This window comes from Crotalus tigris, unplaced genomic scaffold (genome assembly GCF_016545835.1).
Source record: "Crotalus tigris isolate CLP2741 ecotype Arizona unplaced genomic scaffold, ASM1654583v1 scf7180000024433.1590703, whole genome shotgun sequence".
NCBI classification, from domain to species: Eukaryota; Metazoa; Chordata; class Lepidosauria; order Squamata; family Viperidae; genus Crotalus; species Crotalus tigris.
The window spans coordinates 1,168,393-1,187,007 of NW_024100600.1; the positions used below are offsets into that span (position 1 = coordinate 1,168,393).

Consider the following 18,615-nt stretch of genomic DNA (forward strand, 5'->3'; position numbering starts at 1 on the left):
TCCTGCCAATTCGCCTTCGCTGCAGTCAACTTACATGTGCAAAGTTTGCCGGCCAAGTGTTTTGGCGTGCTCAGCAGCAATTCCTATTGGCTTTCGAAAGCCAATAGGGGGAGTAGCACAGCTCATGCAAAAGTTAAAAAAAAAACATCAAAGAAAGGTGCCAGAACGCTGTTCTGAGCGTTCTATGAGGGAAAAAAAGCCCTGCAGATTAGTCTTCAAATACCGAAAAGGAGGACATGTAGGAGGACACTTTTCAAGGGAGGAGAGAACTCACAAAAGGAGGACTGTCCTCCCTAAAGGAGGACGGCTGGTCACCTTAGAAAAAGCCATGCTTATTTCTGGACTCATAACTGCAATTGTTTTGCATGTGGGTAAAATTTTAAAAGCATTCAAATGGTCAACTTAGGATACTTGTTAATATGAAGTTAAATCACAGAATCATACTTGGAAATGGATGTCCTGCTCACCTAAAGCATTTTTGTGCCATGCTGCCATTGATGGCATAAATGCAGGGTCTGAAGCCATTAGCTTTCTAAGTGACCAGACAAAGGTGCCCTATCAATCCAGGCACACATTTATCTTTGAGGCCGTTTGCTCTGTTCCATTCTTTTCTACAGCAGAATTCTCTATTCCGCTTCATTCCTTTACTTAGCACTGGGACCAAAAGAGGAATTTAACTTAAAACCTTTTGTTAGCCTAGAAATACATATTTTGGGACGCATTTATTACTGTGGTTCTTTCCACTTGGGAAAGTGAATTTGCTTTAAGGTCCTGCAGCTAATTTTGAAAAGTTTGGCTTCAGATTGAAGGAAATAGTGTATTTTAATAAGTATTTTAATGAGCAAAGCCTAGTTTGCCCTTTTGGTAAGGGACGACCCCCACTGCGTAGAGCCACCCTCGCGCATCCATCCAAGACTTACTTTCAAGCGCATTCAACTAGCTGAACTGCGCGTGCGTCAGAGGACTCCCGGAACTCCTCCGGCCGCGAGACCTTCTCAAGAGGGCCGCTTCCCTTCGGCCCTCCCGGGTTTCCTCTCGACCTTCGCAAAAGGGCAGCCGGCGGGAACTTCCGCCCGTCTCCTTCGGCCCCTCCCGAGGCGGCGGTGTCGCCGTCGCGCAGGATCACCGGACCTTCCCAAGATGGCTGCGCCCGCTAGCGCCGAGGCCCCGGACGAGGAGGGGGCGGCGGCGGGGCTGCAGCGGGCGGCGGACGGGCTGCGGCTGCTGCTGGGCCGGAGCGCAGCCCCCGGTGAGAGCCGCGGGAGGAGGGGCGGCCGGCTGTTTCTCTCGCCTTCCGCGCCGCACCTTCGACCGACGTCTCCCTTCTCTCCGCAGACGCGCTGCCGGCCCCGTCGCCAGAGTCGCTGCGCCTCGGGCTGGCCGCCCTGGAGGAGAGGCTGGCCCGGGACCCGCAGTGGGCCGCCCTGCGCAGGGCGAGGGCCGAGGTGGCCCGGCAGGCCCCGGGGCTGAGTCCTGGCCCCGACCTGCCCTGGGCCGCCGCCTGCCAGGCGCTGCTGCTGCTGCTCTGCCTCCAGCGCTGCCTGGCCCGCCTGGCCGCCGCGACCCCCGCAGCCAGCCGGGGCCATCCCGGGCTCTCCCCTCCACTGCTCCCCGACGCTCTGAGTATCGCCCAGGAGGGCGCCGTGCAGGCGGCGGCGCAGCTTGCGGTGGCGCTGGGCCTCCGCCCGTACCTGCTGCCCGGGGTGGCGCCCCCGCCGCGGGACAAGGCCGGCCTGCTCGCCGCCCAGCCCGAGGCCCCGCGGAGGCTCCTCGCCACCTGCAGCGCCCTGAGGGAGGCGGCCGAACACCCCGAGCTGGGCAGGCTGATCCTGGTGCGCCACCTGGGCGACCTGCTGGCCGGGCTGTGCCAGCTGGGCTTCTGCCCGGCAAGGAAGGCCCGGGCGGGTGCCGAGAGCCAGGTGAATGTTAAGGAGCAGCCCTTGGGGTCCTGCTTGCGTCTGCCCCGGTTCCCTGCCAGCAGCGGCCAGACCGGCCATTTCCATAAACTGAAGCAAGTGTGAAATGGGAGGGGGGACCAGGAGGCCTCCCTGCGGAGTCTGGGGCTGGCCCCCCTTGGGCCCTACAGGGGAAAAGGCGCTTCCAGGCAGGGAGATGCCTGTGGGCCCCTTGCCACAACCTTAGTTGGCTGAGCCTCTTGCCAGGGCCGCTGAAGAGGTATTTGGAATAATTTCCTCTAATTTCCTAGAATTCTTTTGTGTGTTATTTTTCTACCTCTCTGGGACTTTCTTAGGGCCTGACAGAAGAGGAACGGAGCAGCTGCAAAGAAGCCTTGCACGGCCTTTTGGACAAAGTGTACCAGCCCCTGGTGGTCCGGGAATTGCTGCTGCTTCAGGGGGGACCTAAGCGGGTATGACTGAGTCATGGAGAAACTAGATTTGCATCCTCTGAGTTGCCTCCATTGTGCGTGCTTGCTTGAAAATCTTTGTTCCTCTTCCTCCTGTGTAACCGAAGCATTTTTGGAGAGATCCCAGATTAGCCCTTGCATGTGGCTCAACTATGACAGTGGATACATGCCACTTAAGAACCACGACATTGATTCATTATCCCAGGAGGAACAAGCGCCAAAGGTATAGAACAGTCTTTCTCAACCTTGCCAATTTTATGTTAGCTGGGGAATTCTGGGAGTTAAAGTCGACATATCTTAAAGTTGGCACGGTTGATAAACACTGACATGGAAGCTTCCTTTTAGTGAGTCATACCCCACCCTGATCTGTCCTTCCGGCTCAGTGCTGCCTCTGCAGAACGGGTCTTTTTTGGTCCTGCTCCTTGACAGCCTGTCTCTAGGGACCCTGTCAAGAGATCCAGCTTTGGCCTTTATGAATTGCTAGCACATTAGCACATGTGTCAGTAAGAGAGGAAAGGAAGAGGCATAACTGGCATGGGATACAATCTGACTGAGCTCCAGGGCCAACTCAGTCTTATTAGCTGCCATTCTGCTGCTACGTGAATGGTACCCTCAGAGAAGCTTTCAGTTAAATAACTTGAGTCCGTTCTGTTTGGGGAAGGGCAGGGGATGCCTCTGTTGCCTGGTGTCGAGGCCCATCGGGGCAAGGCAGAAGAAGGGGTGCTGCACAACGGGATTGGTCATGGTCCAGCGTGCACATATGTTTCTTTTTCAGGCCTCCAATCCCAGCCAGAAGAACAGCAGGCCCTGTATGGCACCAGCACCAGCCTGGCTTCAGCGCCTTTGTGGGCACCTGCTGTCCGGGAGACTATTAAGACCCGGTGGAGTTCAGGCTGTGATCCGTGGCATCCTGGAAGGAGCCGGAGGTGAGTGAGGCCAGACAAATTGGCCATTAAAAGGTTATAACAAGAGCAGAAAGGTGTCCTATCTTCCAGTGTTTTTAAACTTGGCACAGCCAAGTTTAAATATAATAGCTCCTATTTTAATAAATAAGGATCTGCATGAAACAGGAAAATATTTTGAAACTGGAAAATCATTGTGTGCCAGTGTTTTTTTGGATCAGTCCAGTTTGCCAGAACCAAACCTGGACTTCTAGATGGGGCAAATAAGGCAACCTGGTGTGTGATCTTCCCAGGCCTTGCTGCTTACCCGGTCAGCTGCTGCAGGCCCCTCTGCACAGCATTTCCCACGAAATGCATTTCCCATTTCCCAGCTCTTCTAGGCAGAGAGCAACTCAGACTTTTTGCACCTCTCTTTAAAAACAGCAAGAGCAGGAAGGATAAGGAAGATCTAAGGTAGCCTGGCAAGATACTGAGCTAGGCACTCACTGCTGTGGCTTGAGTGAAGGTTGCCTTCCTGGAGGAGGAAATTGTGATTCTCTGTGGCCACAGGATGGGCGATTTCTCTGTGTGCTCGTCTAACACGGAGCCTCCATTTTCCAGCTGGGGCTGTAGGGGGCAGTGGTGCAGAAGCGGCAGCAGCTGACTGGCAGAAGTGTGAAGCCGTAGCCAAGATTCTGTCCTCATGTCCTCAGCAGTCTCTGTCCCTGGAGGATTATTGTCAACAGATTTGCCCACAGGTACATCTTCTGCCCCTTCCCTTCACCCAGCGACTGATGTTCCGGTGCAACCCAGCTGGCGCAAGAAAGTTTATGAGTCAGAGCTCCCAGAGAGGCTCCGACTGGATGGATGCCCTGCGAGGCAGAGCGCCTTTCCCCTCCATCTGGTCCTTGCAAAGCGGCTGTCTTTTCCTGGGTTGACCCTCGGGGTCTGCAGTTTCTGCTGAGCCTTGGGGGCTTGTAGCCCTGTTTTGGAAGTTTGTGATAGAGTGTGTGCTGTAAAACATACATTTAGAAACACTGCTAGTGAGCATCATGTATATTGAGCGTAAAACTGCTTTTGTCCTTTCAAAGATTCTGCAGCTGTTTCTCATCCAGGATGAGCTGACAGTGCGCCAGTTCCAACGAGTGGCAACCACAACCGTCCTCGCCATGGTGAGGCAACACCCACAGCAGGCAGAGAAACATCTGCTGTGTCCCCTGCTGGAGCCCCTCTTGCGCTGTCTGGGGGAGCCAGGTAACAGCCTCCCACTTCTGAACGCTTGGCCAGGCTGGGGAATCAGACGATGCCTGCAGGAGAGGCAGAGGAGAACCCACTTTTATTGCTTTTAGAACTTTAGAATTGTAAGCTGCCCAGAATCACTTGGCTGAGTTGGCCAGATATAGAGATTGATTGATTGATTGAGTGAATGATTGATTGAGTGAGTGAGTGAATAATTGATTGAGTGAATGAATGAATGAACGAACGAACAAACAAATACATTTCTGTCATTTTAGAAGGTGGAAACCTCCTTGTTTTTCCAGGGGCTCCTCTACTCAGAATTGGTGGCTCTGGGTTTCTTAGGTCTGAGTCCTCCAGTGGGACTGAAATGTATCCCCTGGGTCAGTTTATTCATGAATTCTGGGCAGCTCATAACAGTCCAGTATTAGTTGAAACAATGCTGGGTAAGACAAGCTTGGTAGGCTAAGATACGCTCATTTGAATCAAAGATCATTTCATCAATTTAGATTTATATCCTGCCTTTGTTTTACACAACTCTAGTATGCATAATGGCCCTGCCCCCTATTTTCCCCTGTGAGGAAGTTGGACTGAGCGAGGGCTTGGCCCAGAGTTCCCAGCCAGGACACCATTCCATAATTTCTAGCCTGGCAGCTGGACAGCTCTCAGAGAAGGAACTCATGTTGTTTTCTTTCATTTACCGCTTACATCGGTCCTTTTCTTCTGTTCAGAAGGTTCCCTGGAAGACCTGCCCGCTGGGGCTGTGCTGGTGAAAGAGGAGTTGCTCTCAGGGTGCGTGGAAACAGTGCACAAGGTGCGACACTAGCACGCCTGTCTGTATGCAGTGTTGGGAGAGGGATCGGAAGCCAAGGAAGGACCCGCATTTGCTTTCAAACTAAAAATTCCTGTAGCAGAAATTGGGTCATGTCTCCTTAGCTGTGGCCTCGCTTTTGTGCTGAAACAGCCAAAATGGTCTTCCCTGAAATGCCAGGTGGAGGCGCCATTCCCACATGCCTTTCATGCTCTGCTTGAAGTACTCCACCGCCGCCGCCGCCTCAGTCCTTGCTAGCCCAATGCTGCTGTCAGCTGACGGACACCAGAATTCAGCAATGCCCGGCAGCACGGCCAGCCCATCTCTGCTGAAGATGCAGCCAATCTAAAGATCAGCCTGATCCAGAAGGAATGCAGAACTTTGCAGGGCTGCCTTATACACAGACTTGCGGGCTGAGCTGTTAGCAGGCTTGGGAGGTCTTGGATGACCTATGCAACAAGCTCTGTTGGTTCAAGTCCAAGGTTGGGGAGCTGTAAATATAAAGGCTGATCTTTGGCAGATGCCTTGGTAGCTTGAGAATTTAAATACTGAATGCTCGAGAGCATCTTGGGCACTAATGTGCTGTTTCAGAGAGCTGGCACACAGAAACAGGTCCACAAGGGCGTAAAATGGCCAGAGATTCTTCTGCAAGTAGTTGGAAAGGGCAGGGGGGAATCCTCTGCTCCTGGCAATGTGCAGGGATCCTGGTCTCTGTGCGTGTATGCGTTTGTGTGTGTGTATTAAGGCTGCAAATTGAGTTTGTGCCAGCCCTTCCTCCTCTCAGCTGCTTTCTCTCGCAGGTCTGTGTGATCGGTAATGAACCCTCGCCTTGCCTGTTGGGTGCCTTGCAACCTGTGCTGGGCGCCATCTTCTCCCTCTGGTGCTTTACCAAGCAGAACGTGTCCTTCTTACGGTGAGGTGCCTGGCCTGGCGGGGGAATCTTCAGAGCTCTTTTGTGGGCTGGTGGGGACAAACTTCCCTGGCTGGGAGCTCTTCTGGTTCCTGTCAACCAAGACCCCACCACTCGCTGCTTCTGGTCCCGAGGAGCCCTGAGCAGTGCCGGCTTTGCTTTTCTACCAGGGTAGGAAGTCCCAGCCCTCCTTGGATGGGTGTGTGTGTGTAGCTCCTCTGAAAAGAACCTAAAGATAGCAACCATCTGTAAAAGAGAAAGGGGGGGGGATGCTGAGGAACAGCCAAGGCAATTAGGCCACTGCCCAACAGCTTTTTAGTTCCCATCGCCCAGGCCCAGGAGACAGACGCCATGTCCTGCCCCTCTTCTGGGAGAGGCAGCTTTGCTTGGGGGTGTTTGGGGGTGCCTCTAACCAAAGCCACTTTCCCCTGGGTTGGGGCTAATGCCCTCCCCCTTTATTGTTTTCAGCACCCCCTGCCAGGAGATCCTGTTATGGTTCCTGGAGAAGAGCGAGCAGCAGGCCTCTGTGGCAGCCCTGGAAGGCCTGGCGGAACTCAGAGGAAGCCCCCGCCTGCCCCATCCCCGCTGCCGGTTCCAGGTGGGCAGTGAAGGGGGTGTGGTGGCCACCATCAAGGAGGCTGTGAGGTGAGAGTGCTGAGCTTCCCCAACGAGAGGAAAGAGAAGACATTTAAGGGGGGGAGACTCGGATCCAGATGGTTGCGGTTGTGGGGTGTTGGAGTGCCAGAAAACCTGGCCCGGCCTCTCCTGCCTCAGGCAGTGGGTGCAGAGAGCCTGCAAGTCCAAAGGCAGCTTGCCCAGAGTATAGGATGCACTGCCTGGGAGGATTCTCAGCTGACCTCTCCCTTCCGGGGAGCTTCGGCACTTGCTCAGAGGAGGATGGAAGAGATGGGTCAGCCCAGAGCCTCCGGGGCTTTCCTGGGGCTGTGCTTCATCCCTCAGTGAAAAGTTTGCTCTCTCCCTTTGCAGTGACGAAGACGAGGCTCTGTATCAGAAGCTTTCCTCCGAGCAGTGGCAGCTGGAGCAGCTGGTGGACTTGCTGTCTCACTGCCAGAGGGGCGGCCTAGCTGGAGACTTCTTCCTAGGCTGCTTAAAGGTAGAGCCAAGAGTATCTCTGGATGTCTCCGTAGTGTGTGCGCGCGCTTGCTCCTTCCGCAGGAGCAGGATAGGTGCCACGTGTGGCAGAGGTCCAGGCATTGTCCTTCAAGGTCACGCTTCAGCTGTCAAGGACTAATCCAGGCAGGAGAACCGCAGTTCTCTGAGCTTAGATGGGACTGTGGTTTAGAATGACTCCTGGAACTGAGAGTCTGGGTGGGTCTCATCTGGATTCCTGCATGGGGGGGGAAATCCTCTAAATTATCCCTCCCAGCTCTGTGATTCTTCCAGGGAAGAACTAGAGAGGAAGCAAGCCATGTACCCACTGAACCACGCTTCTTTTTTTTTTTCTGCTCTGGAGCAGGACAATGTCCTGCCAGCTGTTTAGTCTTTCTTCTTCCAATGTGTTCCCTTCCCTGGGGTGACAGGAGCTGACACAGGTGGCCTCCGAGAAGGACCCTGCACCCCCTTTGCAAGCTCCCCCCCTGGATCTGGAGCAGCTCTGCAACCCAGCCCCCCCACAGCAGACCAGGCAGCTGCAGGTGCTCCAGGTGGTGGCCATGCTGACCGAGGGCATTTCGGACTCTTTGCTTTCGGATGTCAGGCAGGTTGGTCCAGTCCTCGTTTCCCCCTCGTGCCTTGCAGACCCCCGTCCTTCCACCATCTGGAGTGGCCTGGCTGCTGGGCCTGAGGTCGGCCTGTCCAGGCTGCATAACCTAGTGGCTGCTGAGAAAGCAAACTCCCTCCTTAAGGGATGTGCCAGATAGGCCTTGGGGGGGGGGGATAGGGTAGGCCTTAATTTCATCCTTTCTGGGAAACCCAGGAAATTGCCGAGGGGGGTGGAGGGAGGCCCCTGGCCTATCAAGCCTAGAGATGCAAAAGTACCTCTGCTACAGAAGCAACCTTTTTAGGTGCAGCAAAACTCTGATCTGCCCCTCCTGCCCTCTTTGTCTTCTGAAGGGTGTTAACGGATGGGGGGGGGGGCTGACTGCATGCAGACCAGGCCAGGAGAAGGCAGGATGAGCACACAGCCCAAACACGGTTATGTCCAGCCAGACCCTCACTTTGTGGAGAGGGCTCCTCCGCCCAGTGTGTTTAGGGATTCAAAGGGCGAAGCAGGCTTGGTGCCCATCCATTTTGTTGCCCACCTCGACTTCCCTGCTGCTGCTGCTGCTCTTCAGACTGTGGGGAAGCTGCTGCCTTTGGCCCGAGGCTTTGTCCTTAGCCTTTGGAGCCGTGCCAGGTGGCCCATCGGGGTTCCTACTGGGTAAATGGCAGCCTGTGAATCCCCTCCTGGGGGTTTCTCTGCAGTTCCTTGGATTGGCGCCTGAAGCCCTATCACGTCTGGGGCAGCCGTCGCAGGCTTGGTCCTGAGAAGGCCAGATCTGCACTTTGCTCGGGGTCTTCAGGGGTCTCTGCAGTCCTCCTGTCCTCAGGTGTGGCATTCCATCCACAGGTGGTGGCGTTTGTGGCAGTCACTCTGCAGCGGGCCTGCGTAGGTCTCTCCGGAGGCTCAGTGGGCACCGTAGAGTCTCAGACGCTCAGCATGGCCATGGGGCTGGTGGCGGCCCTGCTGGGCGGGGCCCTGCAGGTGAGTAGCCGGAGGGCGTTGGTGGCGGCCTCAATTCAGGCGTTGGGGTCTCTTGGGGCCTTTTTGGAAGTCTTTGCAGACCTTCCAGGTGCGCAGAGGCCGGCAGATGAGCACCTTTCTGGTTCCCGCAAGGGAACCAGAAAGGTTTGTGATTCTGAGCCTCAGTCAGTGAAACCCAGTGTCTCTCTAGCTCTGCTCCTGCCTTCCCCCTCCCGTCCCATTTTGAATTTGATCCCTAGCTTGAAGCCCCTCCCCCGATACCTGCAGGCTCTTTGCTGGGGGAGGGCAGTTGCGAAGCAGCAGCAGGCTGCTTGAGGGCCAATTAAGGCCAGAACAGAGGTCAGCCAGGCTTCTGAGCAAGGCCAGGCCAGGGGCTGCCCAGCTCAGCCCCAGCCCAGTGGGGCCTGCTAAGAAACTGGGTCCTTTCGTCTAGGGTTGGGGTGTTTGAGGGAGGAAACAACTTTGTGCTGTGGCTCTTTTGTTCGCTGGCCGATGTTGAGGCAGAAAGTGGGGTGGGGGTGGGGGAAACTTGCTGAAGCCTTGAAGCTTCCTTCCTCAAGTCTTGGCTTGCTAGGGCTGGTTCCAGACACGGTGCCTCCCTCCCTCCCTCCTCTTGGTTTTCAGGCTGGTGCTTGTTCCTCCTTTGCTGAAGCCTGCTGTGGTTTCCCGCAGGAGGAGCGCTGGGTGGGGGTGTGTTTCTGGTGGGTGCCAAGCAGGGAAAAGCACTCCTCCACCCACACGCCAGAACTCTTGAGCAGTGAGGGAGGAGGCGGGCCTTGGCCATACCCAGCAGCCAAGGAGGAATAGTGAGGGAGGGTCAAGCCCCTGGGGTGGATCCTGGATGTTCTGCTGCCTGCCGGAAGGGGGTTCCTGGCCAGCTAGCGCAAAGCCCGAGTCCTCCTGCAGCCTTGGAGGTGGAGGCGGGATGTGCCGGGTGGGGGCAGGGCTGAGCCTGGCTCCCTGCCAGCAGGAGCTTGGTGGAGGTGGCTTTTCCCGGCTCCCTCGAGGGCTGAGCTGGAGTCCTGGCTGGGGTGCTGCAGTAGCTCCATTCCCATCCCATCCACCGTGTGCACCTGCCAGCTCGGGGCCTGATCTTATCGGCCCTGCTGGAGTCTGTGCGCACGCCCATAACGGTAACCACAGCAAAGGCTCTGGGCCGCAGTGCCCCCTCCTGGTGCTTCCTGCCGGCAGCCCAGGGCCAAGTTCTCAGGATCAGCCCTGGTTCCTGTCTTGGGCGGCAGCGGCTGACGTGCTCCCTGCTGTCTCCCAGCTGAATTCTGAAGACTTTGCCAGCCTGAAGCAGCTGGTGCCCCTGCTGGAGGAACTCTCCCACGTCCACCCAGAGCCCGTCATCCAGGAGCTGGCGGCTGACTTGCGCATCTCCATCTGCACCCACCGCGCCTTTTCTGCAGAGACTGTCTGCGCCGCTGCTTGCAAGACCCTGGGCAGGAGTGCGGGTGGGGTGGCAGGCCAAGGGAGTGCTGCTGCGAGCACGGGCGTCCCAGATGAGGCCGCCAGACCTGGGGCACCCCTGCCCCAGAAGTCCCCCAGGAGCAGCCCAGGGGAGCCTCAGGAGGCGGAGTCAGTTGCCAAGAAAAGTTCTGCCCCCTGCACCTCCCCGAGCCTGCAGGAGCTTCTCTCGGGGGCTTATAGTCCTGACATCCCCACGCGAGCTGCTGCCTTGCGCCACCTCTCCCGGATGGTCGAGCAGAGGGATCCCGGAGCCCTGAAGACTCGGGAGAAGTTGCTGAAGGTAGGCAGGCAGAGCACTTTGTGGGGAAAAGCCCGCAGGACAGCATGTGTGTGGTTTGGGCTGGCCGTGGGAGGGAGCCCCTGTCCCTCCCTTTGGGGCCTACCTGGAGGATCCTTCCTGCTGAGTGATGGAGGGTGTCCCTCGAGTTTCGTCCTGTGAATTCTGCTTAATGGCCAGAAGATTCAGCCTGCACAGGTGTTTCTATCCAACCACTTCGAGGGATATAGAATTAAGTTTTCAGTCACCAGGTTTTCCCTCTTCTATTTTCTGGTTTCCCTCAGAGTTTAGGCATGTTGCCCCCATATTGAACCTTCTGACCTCGAGCGGAGAGGAAGCTGCTTTTTCTGGAAGAGTTCAACTCTGCTTCCAAGCAGTCAGAATGTTTTGAGCCTGGGGGGCAGCGGCTGGTGCAGTTGTTCTCCCAGGACCCACCCTGGTCTGCTGGGCATCAGCTGCCCTCTTTGTGAGCAGCCTGGAGCAACCTTTGGAGAAACCCTGTTCCCTTGCCCAACCACTTATCACTTCCCCAGAACCAAAAGGTTTCTCGTTCCTGATCAGAGCAGCAGTGGGGCTTCCAGGGGGCAAACCCCATGCCTGGACGGAAGGCTGCAGGCAACGTCATGCCCTGCCAAGGAGGCATTAGCTGAGAGAGGCACAGTTGGCTGCAGCTGTGCAGGCAAAGTGATTCTTGGTTTTAATTTTCAGGTTTTTGTAGAAAACGTGGAACATAAAGACTCCTTTGTTTATCTTTCTGCTATCCAAGGTAAGCAGACCCAGTCAGGCTCTTGGTTACTGTCCGTGAAAATGCAAGCACCTTCCTGTCCAGACAGGTGATGGGGGGGGCAAATACTCCAGGAAGGATGGTTGGCGAAGCCCAGTCAGAGGCAGGAAGCCCATCTGCCTGGTGCACATGGCGGATGGTCTTCATTAGTGCAGCTCCGCAAATGGGCTTGGAGAATAGGAGAAAATCGAGGGTCCCGGAGAGAAACCAGTAACCCCACATCTCACCTGATCCTCTCTGCTGGCCTCCAAAAAGGCCTGTTGACCTCCCACTAGTTTGAGCGCTCTCGTGACACCGATTGGTCTTCAGAAAACAGCCCTCCTGCTTCTCCTTTTCCCCAAGGAGGGGGCTGCTCGTTCCCAGATACGACTGGAGACATTCCTGGGAGAGTAGGGGACCTAAGCGTGGCTGAGATCAGTTGATGCCGCTCCATGGTCTGCTGGATGAGCTGTCCTCTTTCAGCAGGTCAATTGAACCTCTTCTGGCCAGCCCCTTCCTTGCACCTGCTTTCCTTTCTCTGGGCAACGTCACTTTTCTGGGGAAGCCACCAACTCCTCAAGGAAGCAACATCTCACCTGCTTCCTTGGGAGGAAATGAAGACATTTCACAAGATCACTGGGGGTGGATTGCTGTGCAAATATTGCGCTTGCAGTCTGGCCCTTATTGTCTGCCCTGGAAGCGGATAGAAGCGCTGTTCCCCCTTCCCGCCTTTGAATTGCACTCCACAGTCAAGGGAGAGTCGTTGCATTGAATAGAGTGGCGGCTGTTCTGGAGCCTCTGAGCCTGGCCAGCACTTGGCATCCCCACAGGGTTCAGAATGGGAATGGACTCTGGAGGTACAGTCTGTGCCAAAAAATAGGCTGCATAACAATGAGGCACAAAGATGGATGTGTAGGCCTTCTAACGCTTCCTGGCTCTCGAGGCGTCTCTTAGCCATCCCTGTCAGCAGCTCTGCTTCCCTTGGGTGGGAATTCTGGAAGGGAAACCAGCACCGTTAAAATGTGGGAAGAGAGTGATAGGGAAGTGACAGGTGGGTCAGCTCCAGATGTTGCGCCAAGGCTCAGCCCTTTTGTGGGAACCTTTTGGACCCCACTTTTGTCAGGGAGGGAGGGGTGAAGGAGTGCTGGCCTCTGCCTGAAGCACTAAGCCAGGCCGGGAGAGCCTCCCCCACCTTCCTTCTTCTGAGCTTGAGCAGATAAAAGGGCTTCTGCCTCTGCTGTAGGTTAAGACTCCCTGGCACTGCCAGCCTGGGACACAAGAGCGGCTCCTTCTGTGTTGCGCAAAGGGGCCTTGCAACAGTCAATGAACATCCTGGAGTTGACTCAGAATGTCGAGGAGGACTTCTGGTGATGGGCAGGGAGGGGAGAGCTCCCTTCGCCCTAATTCTACACACACACAGGTGGTTTCCAGAACAAGCTTCTCTGCTTCTAGTTTGGTGGACAACCAAAAGCAGCTGAGTGGAGAGCTTCAGTCCCGCTGGGGCCGCCCTGCCACTTGCTTGTCTCATGGCATCCCAAAGACCCCCCTCCCCAGCCCCCGCTATTTTGTCGATTATTTCGTTGCTTTAAAGGCCAGAGAGAAGTCAATAACCGCTGAGGTCTCAGAAATGGCGAACGGGGACATTGGCAGGCTTCTGCTGGTCTGGGCTGTGACTTCTTGTGCCATATCCGTTATCGGATGTTGGCGATCATGTTGGTGATCCTGTTTTTATCAGAAGCCGCACGAAAAAGTGCTGCTGAGTTTTGTCCAAACCAGTCCCTTAGATTTTTAAGCCACGATGTTCTTCTTCTGCCTGGACGTCGTTTGCCTTCAGTCTTTCCCTGGAGGATTAAATGGAGTATGCCGTATTTTTCTGGGTGTCGCATCACATATTGTAATTTTCGTTTTCTAATGGTTTTGATAATTTCCCTTGGCTTTCCCAGGCGGCTTATCACGTCCTCATTTCTGTCGACCCAGCTTCTATGTAACAGCCGCCTGTAAATCCACATTTCAAATGCTTCTGGTCTCTTCAGGTGACCTTCTGTCAGAGACCAACTCTCTATTCCATAGAGCAGGATAGAAAAAATATAGCATCTGACAAGCCTGATTTTCAGTCTTAGGCTTATGTCGTGACTGCAGAAGACCTTTTTCATTTTGAAGAATGCTGTTCGGGCTTTTTCTATCCTTGTGTTTACTTCAAAGGTCATGTCCCAGCTTTCATATAAATTGGAACCGAGGTGCGTGATCCTTTCAACTTTTTCTAGTGGTACTCCTTCTGAATTTATTGGTGGTAAATTAATGGGTTGTTTGCTGATGACCATGATCTTGGTTTTTGAGGTGTTGAGCTTCAAGCCGTATTTTTCAGATATTTCTGTGACTCTGTTGATGAGGAGCTGAAGGTCTTCAGGTCTTCTGGCAAGCAAAACTGTATCATCAGCATATCTTAAGTTGTTGATCCAAACACCGTTTACTTTGATGCCAGCATCGATGTTCTCCAGTGCCTTGTTGAAGATCGACTCGGAGTAGATATTGAACAACAGTGGAGACAGAATACATCCCTGTCTGACCCCTCTTCTTATTTCTGCATCAGCTGAGTATTTTTGGCCTAGTCTCACATTTGCTACCTGATGCCAATACAGATTCTTTATTATTTGGATGTCTTTGTCATCTAGTCCCCCTTGTTTCAGGATTTCTAATAGTTTGCTGTATCTTATTTTATCAAAAGCTTTTTTGAAATCATGAAGCACATGTAAACACTGTGATTGACATCTTTACAACGCTGTACAAGAACCTGAATGCTGAACAGCGCATCTCGTGTACCAAGATTGTTTCTGAAACCAAATTGTGTGTTACTTAGATGCTCTTCAATTTTGTTGTATATTCTTGTGTGAATTATTCTCAGGAATATTTTCAGAGCATGACTCATTAAGCTTATTGTTCTGTATTCGGTACACTTCTTTGCATTTATTTTTGGGGGGATTGTTACAAAGGTTGATTTTAGCCAATCATTTGGTAACTTTTCTGTTTCATATATCTGAAAAGCTGCAGTAAAAAATTCTTTCCATTGTCTTCCAGCAATTTTAAAATTTCTACTGGGATATCATCAAGTCCTGTGGCTTTTCTTGTTTTTGCTATTTTTATTGCATGTTCAACCTCTTCCATAGTGATATTTGGTCCAGTTGTTATACTTCCCATATCTGTATCATCCCTAGTGTCCTCAAAAAATTCTTCAATATATTCCTTCCATCTTTTTAGTTTTTCATCCTCATCTAAGATAATTTTCCCCTCTTTGTCAACTAAGTTGTTGGTTTTCTTTTTGTAGAGGCCTGCTGCTTCTTTCACTTTTTTGTGTAAATTGAAATTATCGTGTATACGTTCTGTCTCTTCTATTTCCTTGCATTTCTTTGCAAATCACTTTTCTTTTGCCAGTCAAATTTTTCTTCTAATTATTTTCTGCAATTCATTGTATTTTTCTTTGTTTTTATTTTTATAAGATCTTCTTTCATCCATGAAATGAAGAATTTCCTCCGTCATCCACTGTTGTTTCTTGTGGTATCCCTCTCTCTGTTTTGAATTTGTTACCTCTACTATTGCATTTTTGAATTTATTCCGGTTTGCTTCTACATCATCATCATCATTCAGGTTGTTGGTTTCCCTTAAATGATTTTCTAGTTCTTCTTTAATCTTACCTCCATGTTTAATTATGAAGTCTCTGTCAATTCTTGATTTAGCAGGGTTCGGGTTTTTCATCCTTTTTAGTTTCAGCTGGACTTCAGCAAGTAGTAGATTATGATCGGATGGTATATCTGCACCTGGGTATGTCTTTACTGATTTTACTGAGTTTCTAAATCTTTTTTTTATTGTAAAATAGTCAGTTTGGTTCCTTACTACATTATTTCGTGTATCTGCTGGTGATCTCTGCGTCTAGAGGCGTCTTTTTGGCAACTTGAAAAAAATATTCATCACACATTGCCTATGTTCCTTGCAGAAGTCTACAAATCTGTCACCTCTACCATTTCTGGTTTCTAAGCCAAAGTTTCCAACTACAGGAGCATCACTTCCTTCTCCCACTTTTGCATTGAAGTCCCCCATGAGTATTGTGATATTATTACTTTTTAAGGTTTTCAGTATACTGCTTATATCTTCGTAAAACTTTTCTAAATCCTCTGTAAGGACCCACCCCACTTTACATCTTAAGAAGACAGAACTCTTGGAATATTTCTTCCAACAGGCATCTTTATTAAGAGAAAATGGTTGCAGGCATTCTAGACAGGACTTGGGGACCAAGCCCTATGGTTCAAGGTTTTAAGGAGTTCCCAGCAACCCCACCCTACCCCATCGGATCCTTCCAGTGACAATCCCAGGTGTTACATTTCCACCCCCTTTTCCTCACTGCCCGCGGAAGGGAGACTTCAGAGAGGAGCAGATGAAAGCTGATGGCCCCATTGTTATGGTTAGTCCTTTTGGTGGTATCCACATTCAGTCCCTTTTGAAGTTGTACTGAAGGAAGTGAGGGCCATAAAACCCCTTTGTTCACCCCCCTTCCCCATCATATGACAGAATCCAGAGAGGGCAGAAATGGGGTTTTCCATAGTCGATAAATAGAGATGAAATATGATAGGATTCTGACATCCCGCCTCCTTAAAAATAAGATAGATCCACTTGAAAGAAAAACAAAACAGGTATAAAATTTAGTCAGGCTTGTTAGGATACTCTGTGTGAAACTTCTTGAATAGCTTCGGGGCTCTGACATGACGTTTATGGACCCACTCGTTTTGTGAGGCAGGGTGGTGTTTCCATGCAACTAGGTACTGAGTCGCTCCATGATATCTTCTAGAATCTAGGATTTCCTTTATCTCGAAGTGTTGTTCGCCCTCCACCATGATTGGAGGTGGTGGTGGGGGGACTTTCGGCCGTAACGATGACTGATGCTCTCTTTTCAGCAAGCTGCAATGAAAAATTGGGTGAATTTGCCTGAGATTTTTGGGTAATTCTAATTCTACTGTTACTGGGTTTATGATTCTTTTAATTGGAAAAGGCCCTATATATTTTGGTCCAAGTTTTTTACAGGTTTGTAGGGACTTTAGGTATTTTGTAGATAAGTACACCATTTCTCCTATAAGGAATGGTGTAGGCTCAACCCTTTTTTATCGTCTTGTGCTTTGTATGCCTGCCTAGCTTCATCTAGTACTTTTCTAACTATTGGCCAGGTGTTTTGTAATTGTTCCATCCATTCTTTCAGTGATGGGATCGCCGGTTCGTTTGGGGTTAATTCTGGCATGGGGTTGAAACTTTGACCAGTGGCTATTTGAAAAGGAGTGTAACCTGTGCTGGAGTGGACTGCATTATTGTAGGCAACTTCTGCGAAAGGAAGTAGGTCCGTCCAATTTGTTTGCTGAAAATTAATAAAACTTCTTAAATATTGTTCAAGTACTGAGTGACAGCGTTCTGTTTGTCCATCTGACTGAGGGTGATGGCTAGATGTCAGTCCCTGAGTGGTCCCTAAGAGGGATAAAAATTCCTTCCAAAATGCAGACATAAATTGCACTCCCCTATCAGATATGATGCGTTGGGGTGCCCCATGCAATCTGTAAATGTGCTGGAAGAAAAGTTTCACTAAGGCTTTTGCGGTGGGAATCTTTTGGCAAGGGATAAAGTGCGCCTGTTTGGAAAACAAGTCCGTGATCGTCCAGACAACAGTATTCCCATTGCTTTCTGGTAATTCCACTATAAAATCCATGGCTATTTCTCTCCAGGGGGCTGAGGGATTTGCCACTGTTTGTAACAGTCCTGGCGATTTCCCTTGCAACCTCTTTGCAGTTGCACACTTTGGGCAACTGACGACGTAACTTTCTATGTCCTTTTTTATGGATGGCCACCAAAATTGTCGTTTAATTAAGTGTAATGTTTTTACAAATCCAAAATGCCCTGCTGATTTTGTGTCATGGCAAAGCTGCATGAATGTGACTCTTTGGGTTGTTGGTATATATAACTTTTCCCCCACCCAAGGCAGCCTATCTCTCATTGTGCACACATTTTTGTTTTTCTGGAACCATTCATCTGTTTCCAAACTTTTCTGGAATTCAATTCCGGTTTGGCTGCCCAGCTCTGGTGGTTACTGCTGCTGCCAGTTGTGATTCTACCATCGGTAGAATCGGTAGCACCCCGTGGGGCAGTTAAATGCGGTCTTCCATTCATCCCCTTCCTTAATTCTCACGCGATAGTAAGCTTCCCTTAGGTCTAGTTTAGAAAAATTTCCCTTTCGATAGGTGTGACAACATGTCTTTCATGAGGGGCAGCGGGTATAGGTTGCTTTCACTGATTGTATTCAGGGCCCTATAATCCACGCATAAACGTAAAGAGCCATCCTTCTTCTCTCTAAAAAGGACCTGGGCAGCCACTTTAGGCATGGCTGGCTCAATGAAACCTCTCTCTAGGTTTTTTTTTTATGAATCTTTCCATTTCCTCCTTCTCCTTTGGGCTCATGGAGTATAATCTGGGCTTCGGGAGTTTGGGCCCAGGCTTGAATTCAATGGCACAGTCGGGGGGGAGGAGCTCATCCGCCCTCTCCTCACTGAAAACTTCAGAAGGTTTCTGTACTCCTCTGGTATTTCTGGTAGTCCCTTTTCCTCTCCCATGGATGCTTTTTCTATTCTTGATTCTGGTAGCCCCCCTTGGGATTTTAAGTCCATAGGGTCCCCCTTTGGGAATTTGATTTCTGCTGTCCTCCAATTCACCCAGGGGTTCCATTTTTTTAACCATTCCATCCCTAGGATCATCGGGCATTCCATGCCTGGGGCCACTACAAACGTTATGTCTTCCTCATGTTTGCCAAGGGAGAGGTGTATTGGTAAAGTGGCTAGGGTAGCTGGCACCCCCCCTGCTATGACCCATCTAACTGGCCAAATGAGTTTGGTTGTTCCAGTCTCCTTGACGGAATGCCCAGATTCCCCACTAGTGTCAGGCTAATGAGGCAGCGGGTGCAGCCAGAGTCTGCACCTTCACGGCTTCGGACATGGGGGGAATTAATATAGTCACTGTCTTGAGGATGGGTGCGATGCGTCCACTTATCAGGGGTTCGCTTTCCGAGCTGTCGTCTGAGGTGTCCACCGGCTCTGCGGTGTAGGCTGGAGTTCTTTCCCCCTGATGAGCAGAGGTGGGGGATTCCACAGCCTCCAACATTCTCATGGTCGTT

At 51.7% G+C, this 18,615-nt stretch overlaps 1 protein-coding gene across 5 annotated transcripts in view; it reads left to right on the top strand.

Moving 5' to 3' along the window:
* The first annotated feature begins 963 nt into the window (after positions 1-963).
* TANGO6 (transport and golgi organization 6 homolog) overlaps positions 964-18,615 on the top strand; it is a 32,480-nt gene continuing 14,828 nt past the window's right edge. Inside the window, exons 1-15 of one of the 5 annotated variants that reach the window (XM_039330965.1) lie at positions 972-1,249; positions 1,336-1,919; positions 2,252-2,368; positions 3,141-3,291; positions 3,868-4,004; positions 4,338-4,500; positions 5,214-5,296; positions 6,094-6,206; positions 6,672-6,848; positions 7,191-7,317; positions 7,745-7,924; positions 8,773-8,907; positions 10,178-10,660; positions 11,366-11,423; positions 13,786-13,844. In XM_039330965.1, the coding sequence (XP_039186899.1) occupies positions 1,141-1,249; positions 1,336-1,919; positions 2,252-2,368; positions 3,141-3,291; positions 3,868-4,004; positions 4,338-4,500; positions 5,214-5,296; positions 6,094-6,206; positions 6,672-6,848; positions 7,191-7,317; positions 7,745-7,924; positions 8,773-8,907; positions 10,178-10,660; positions 11,366-11,423; positions 13,786-13,817 (2,649 nt within the window). In that variant the 5' untranslated portion in view covers positions 972-1,140 and the 3' untranslated portion in view covers positions 13,818-13,844. Of the gene's footprint in view, positions 1,250-1,335; positions 1,920-2,251; positions 2,369-3,140; positions 3,292-3,867; positions 4,005-4,337; positions 4,501-5,213; positions 5,297-6,093; positions 6,207-6,671; positions 6,849-7,190; positions 7,318-7,744; positions 7,925-8,772; positions 8,908-10,177; positions 10,661-11,365; positions 11,424-13,785; positions 13,845-18,615 lie in introns of those variants that run through there. The other 4 variants (XM_039330964.1, XM_039330962.1, XM_039330963.1 and 1 more) reach the window with 4 other exon arrangements.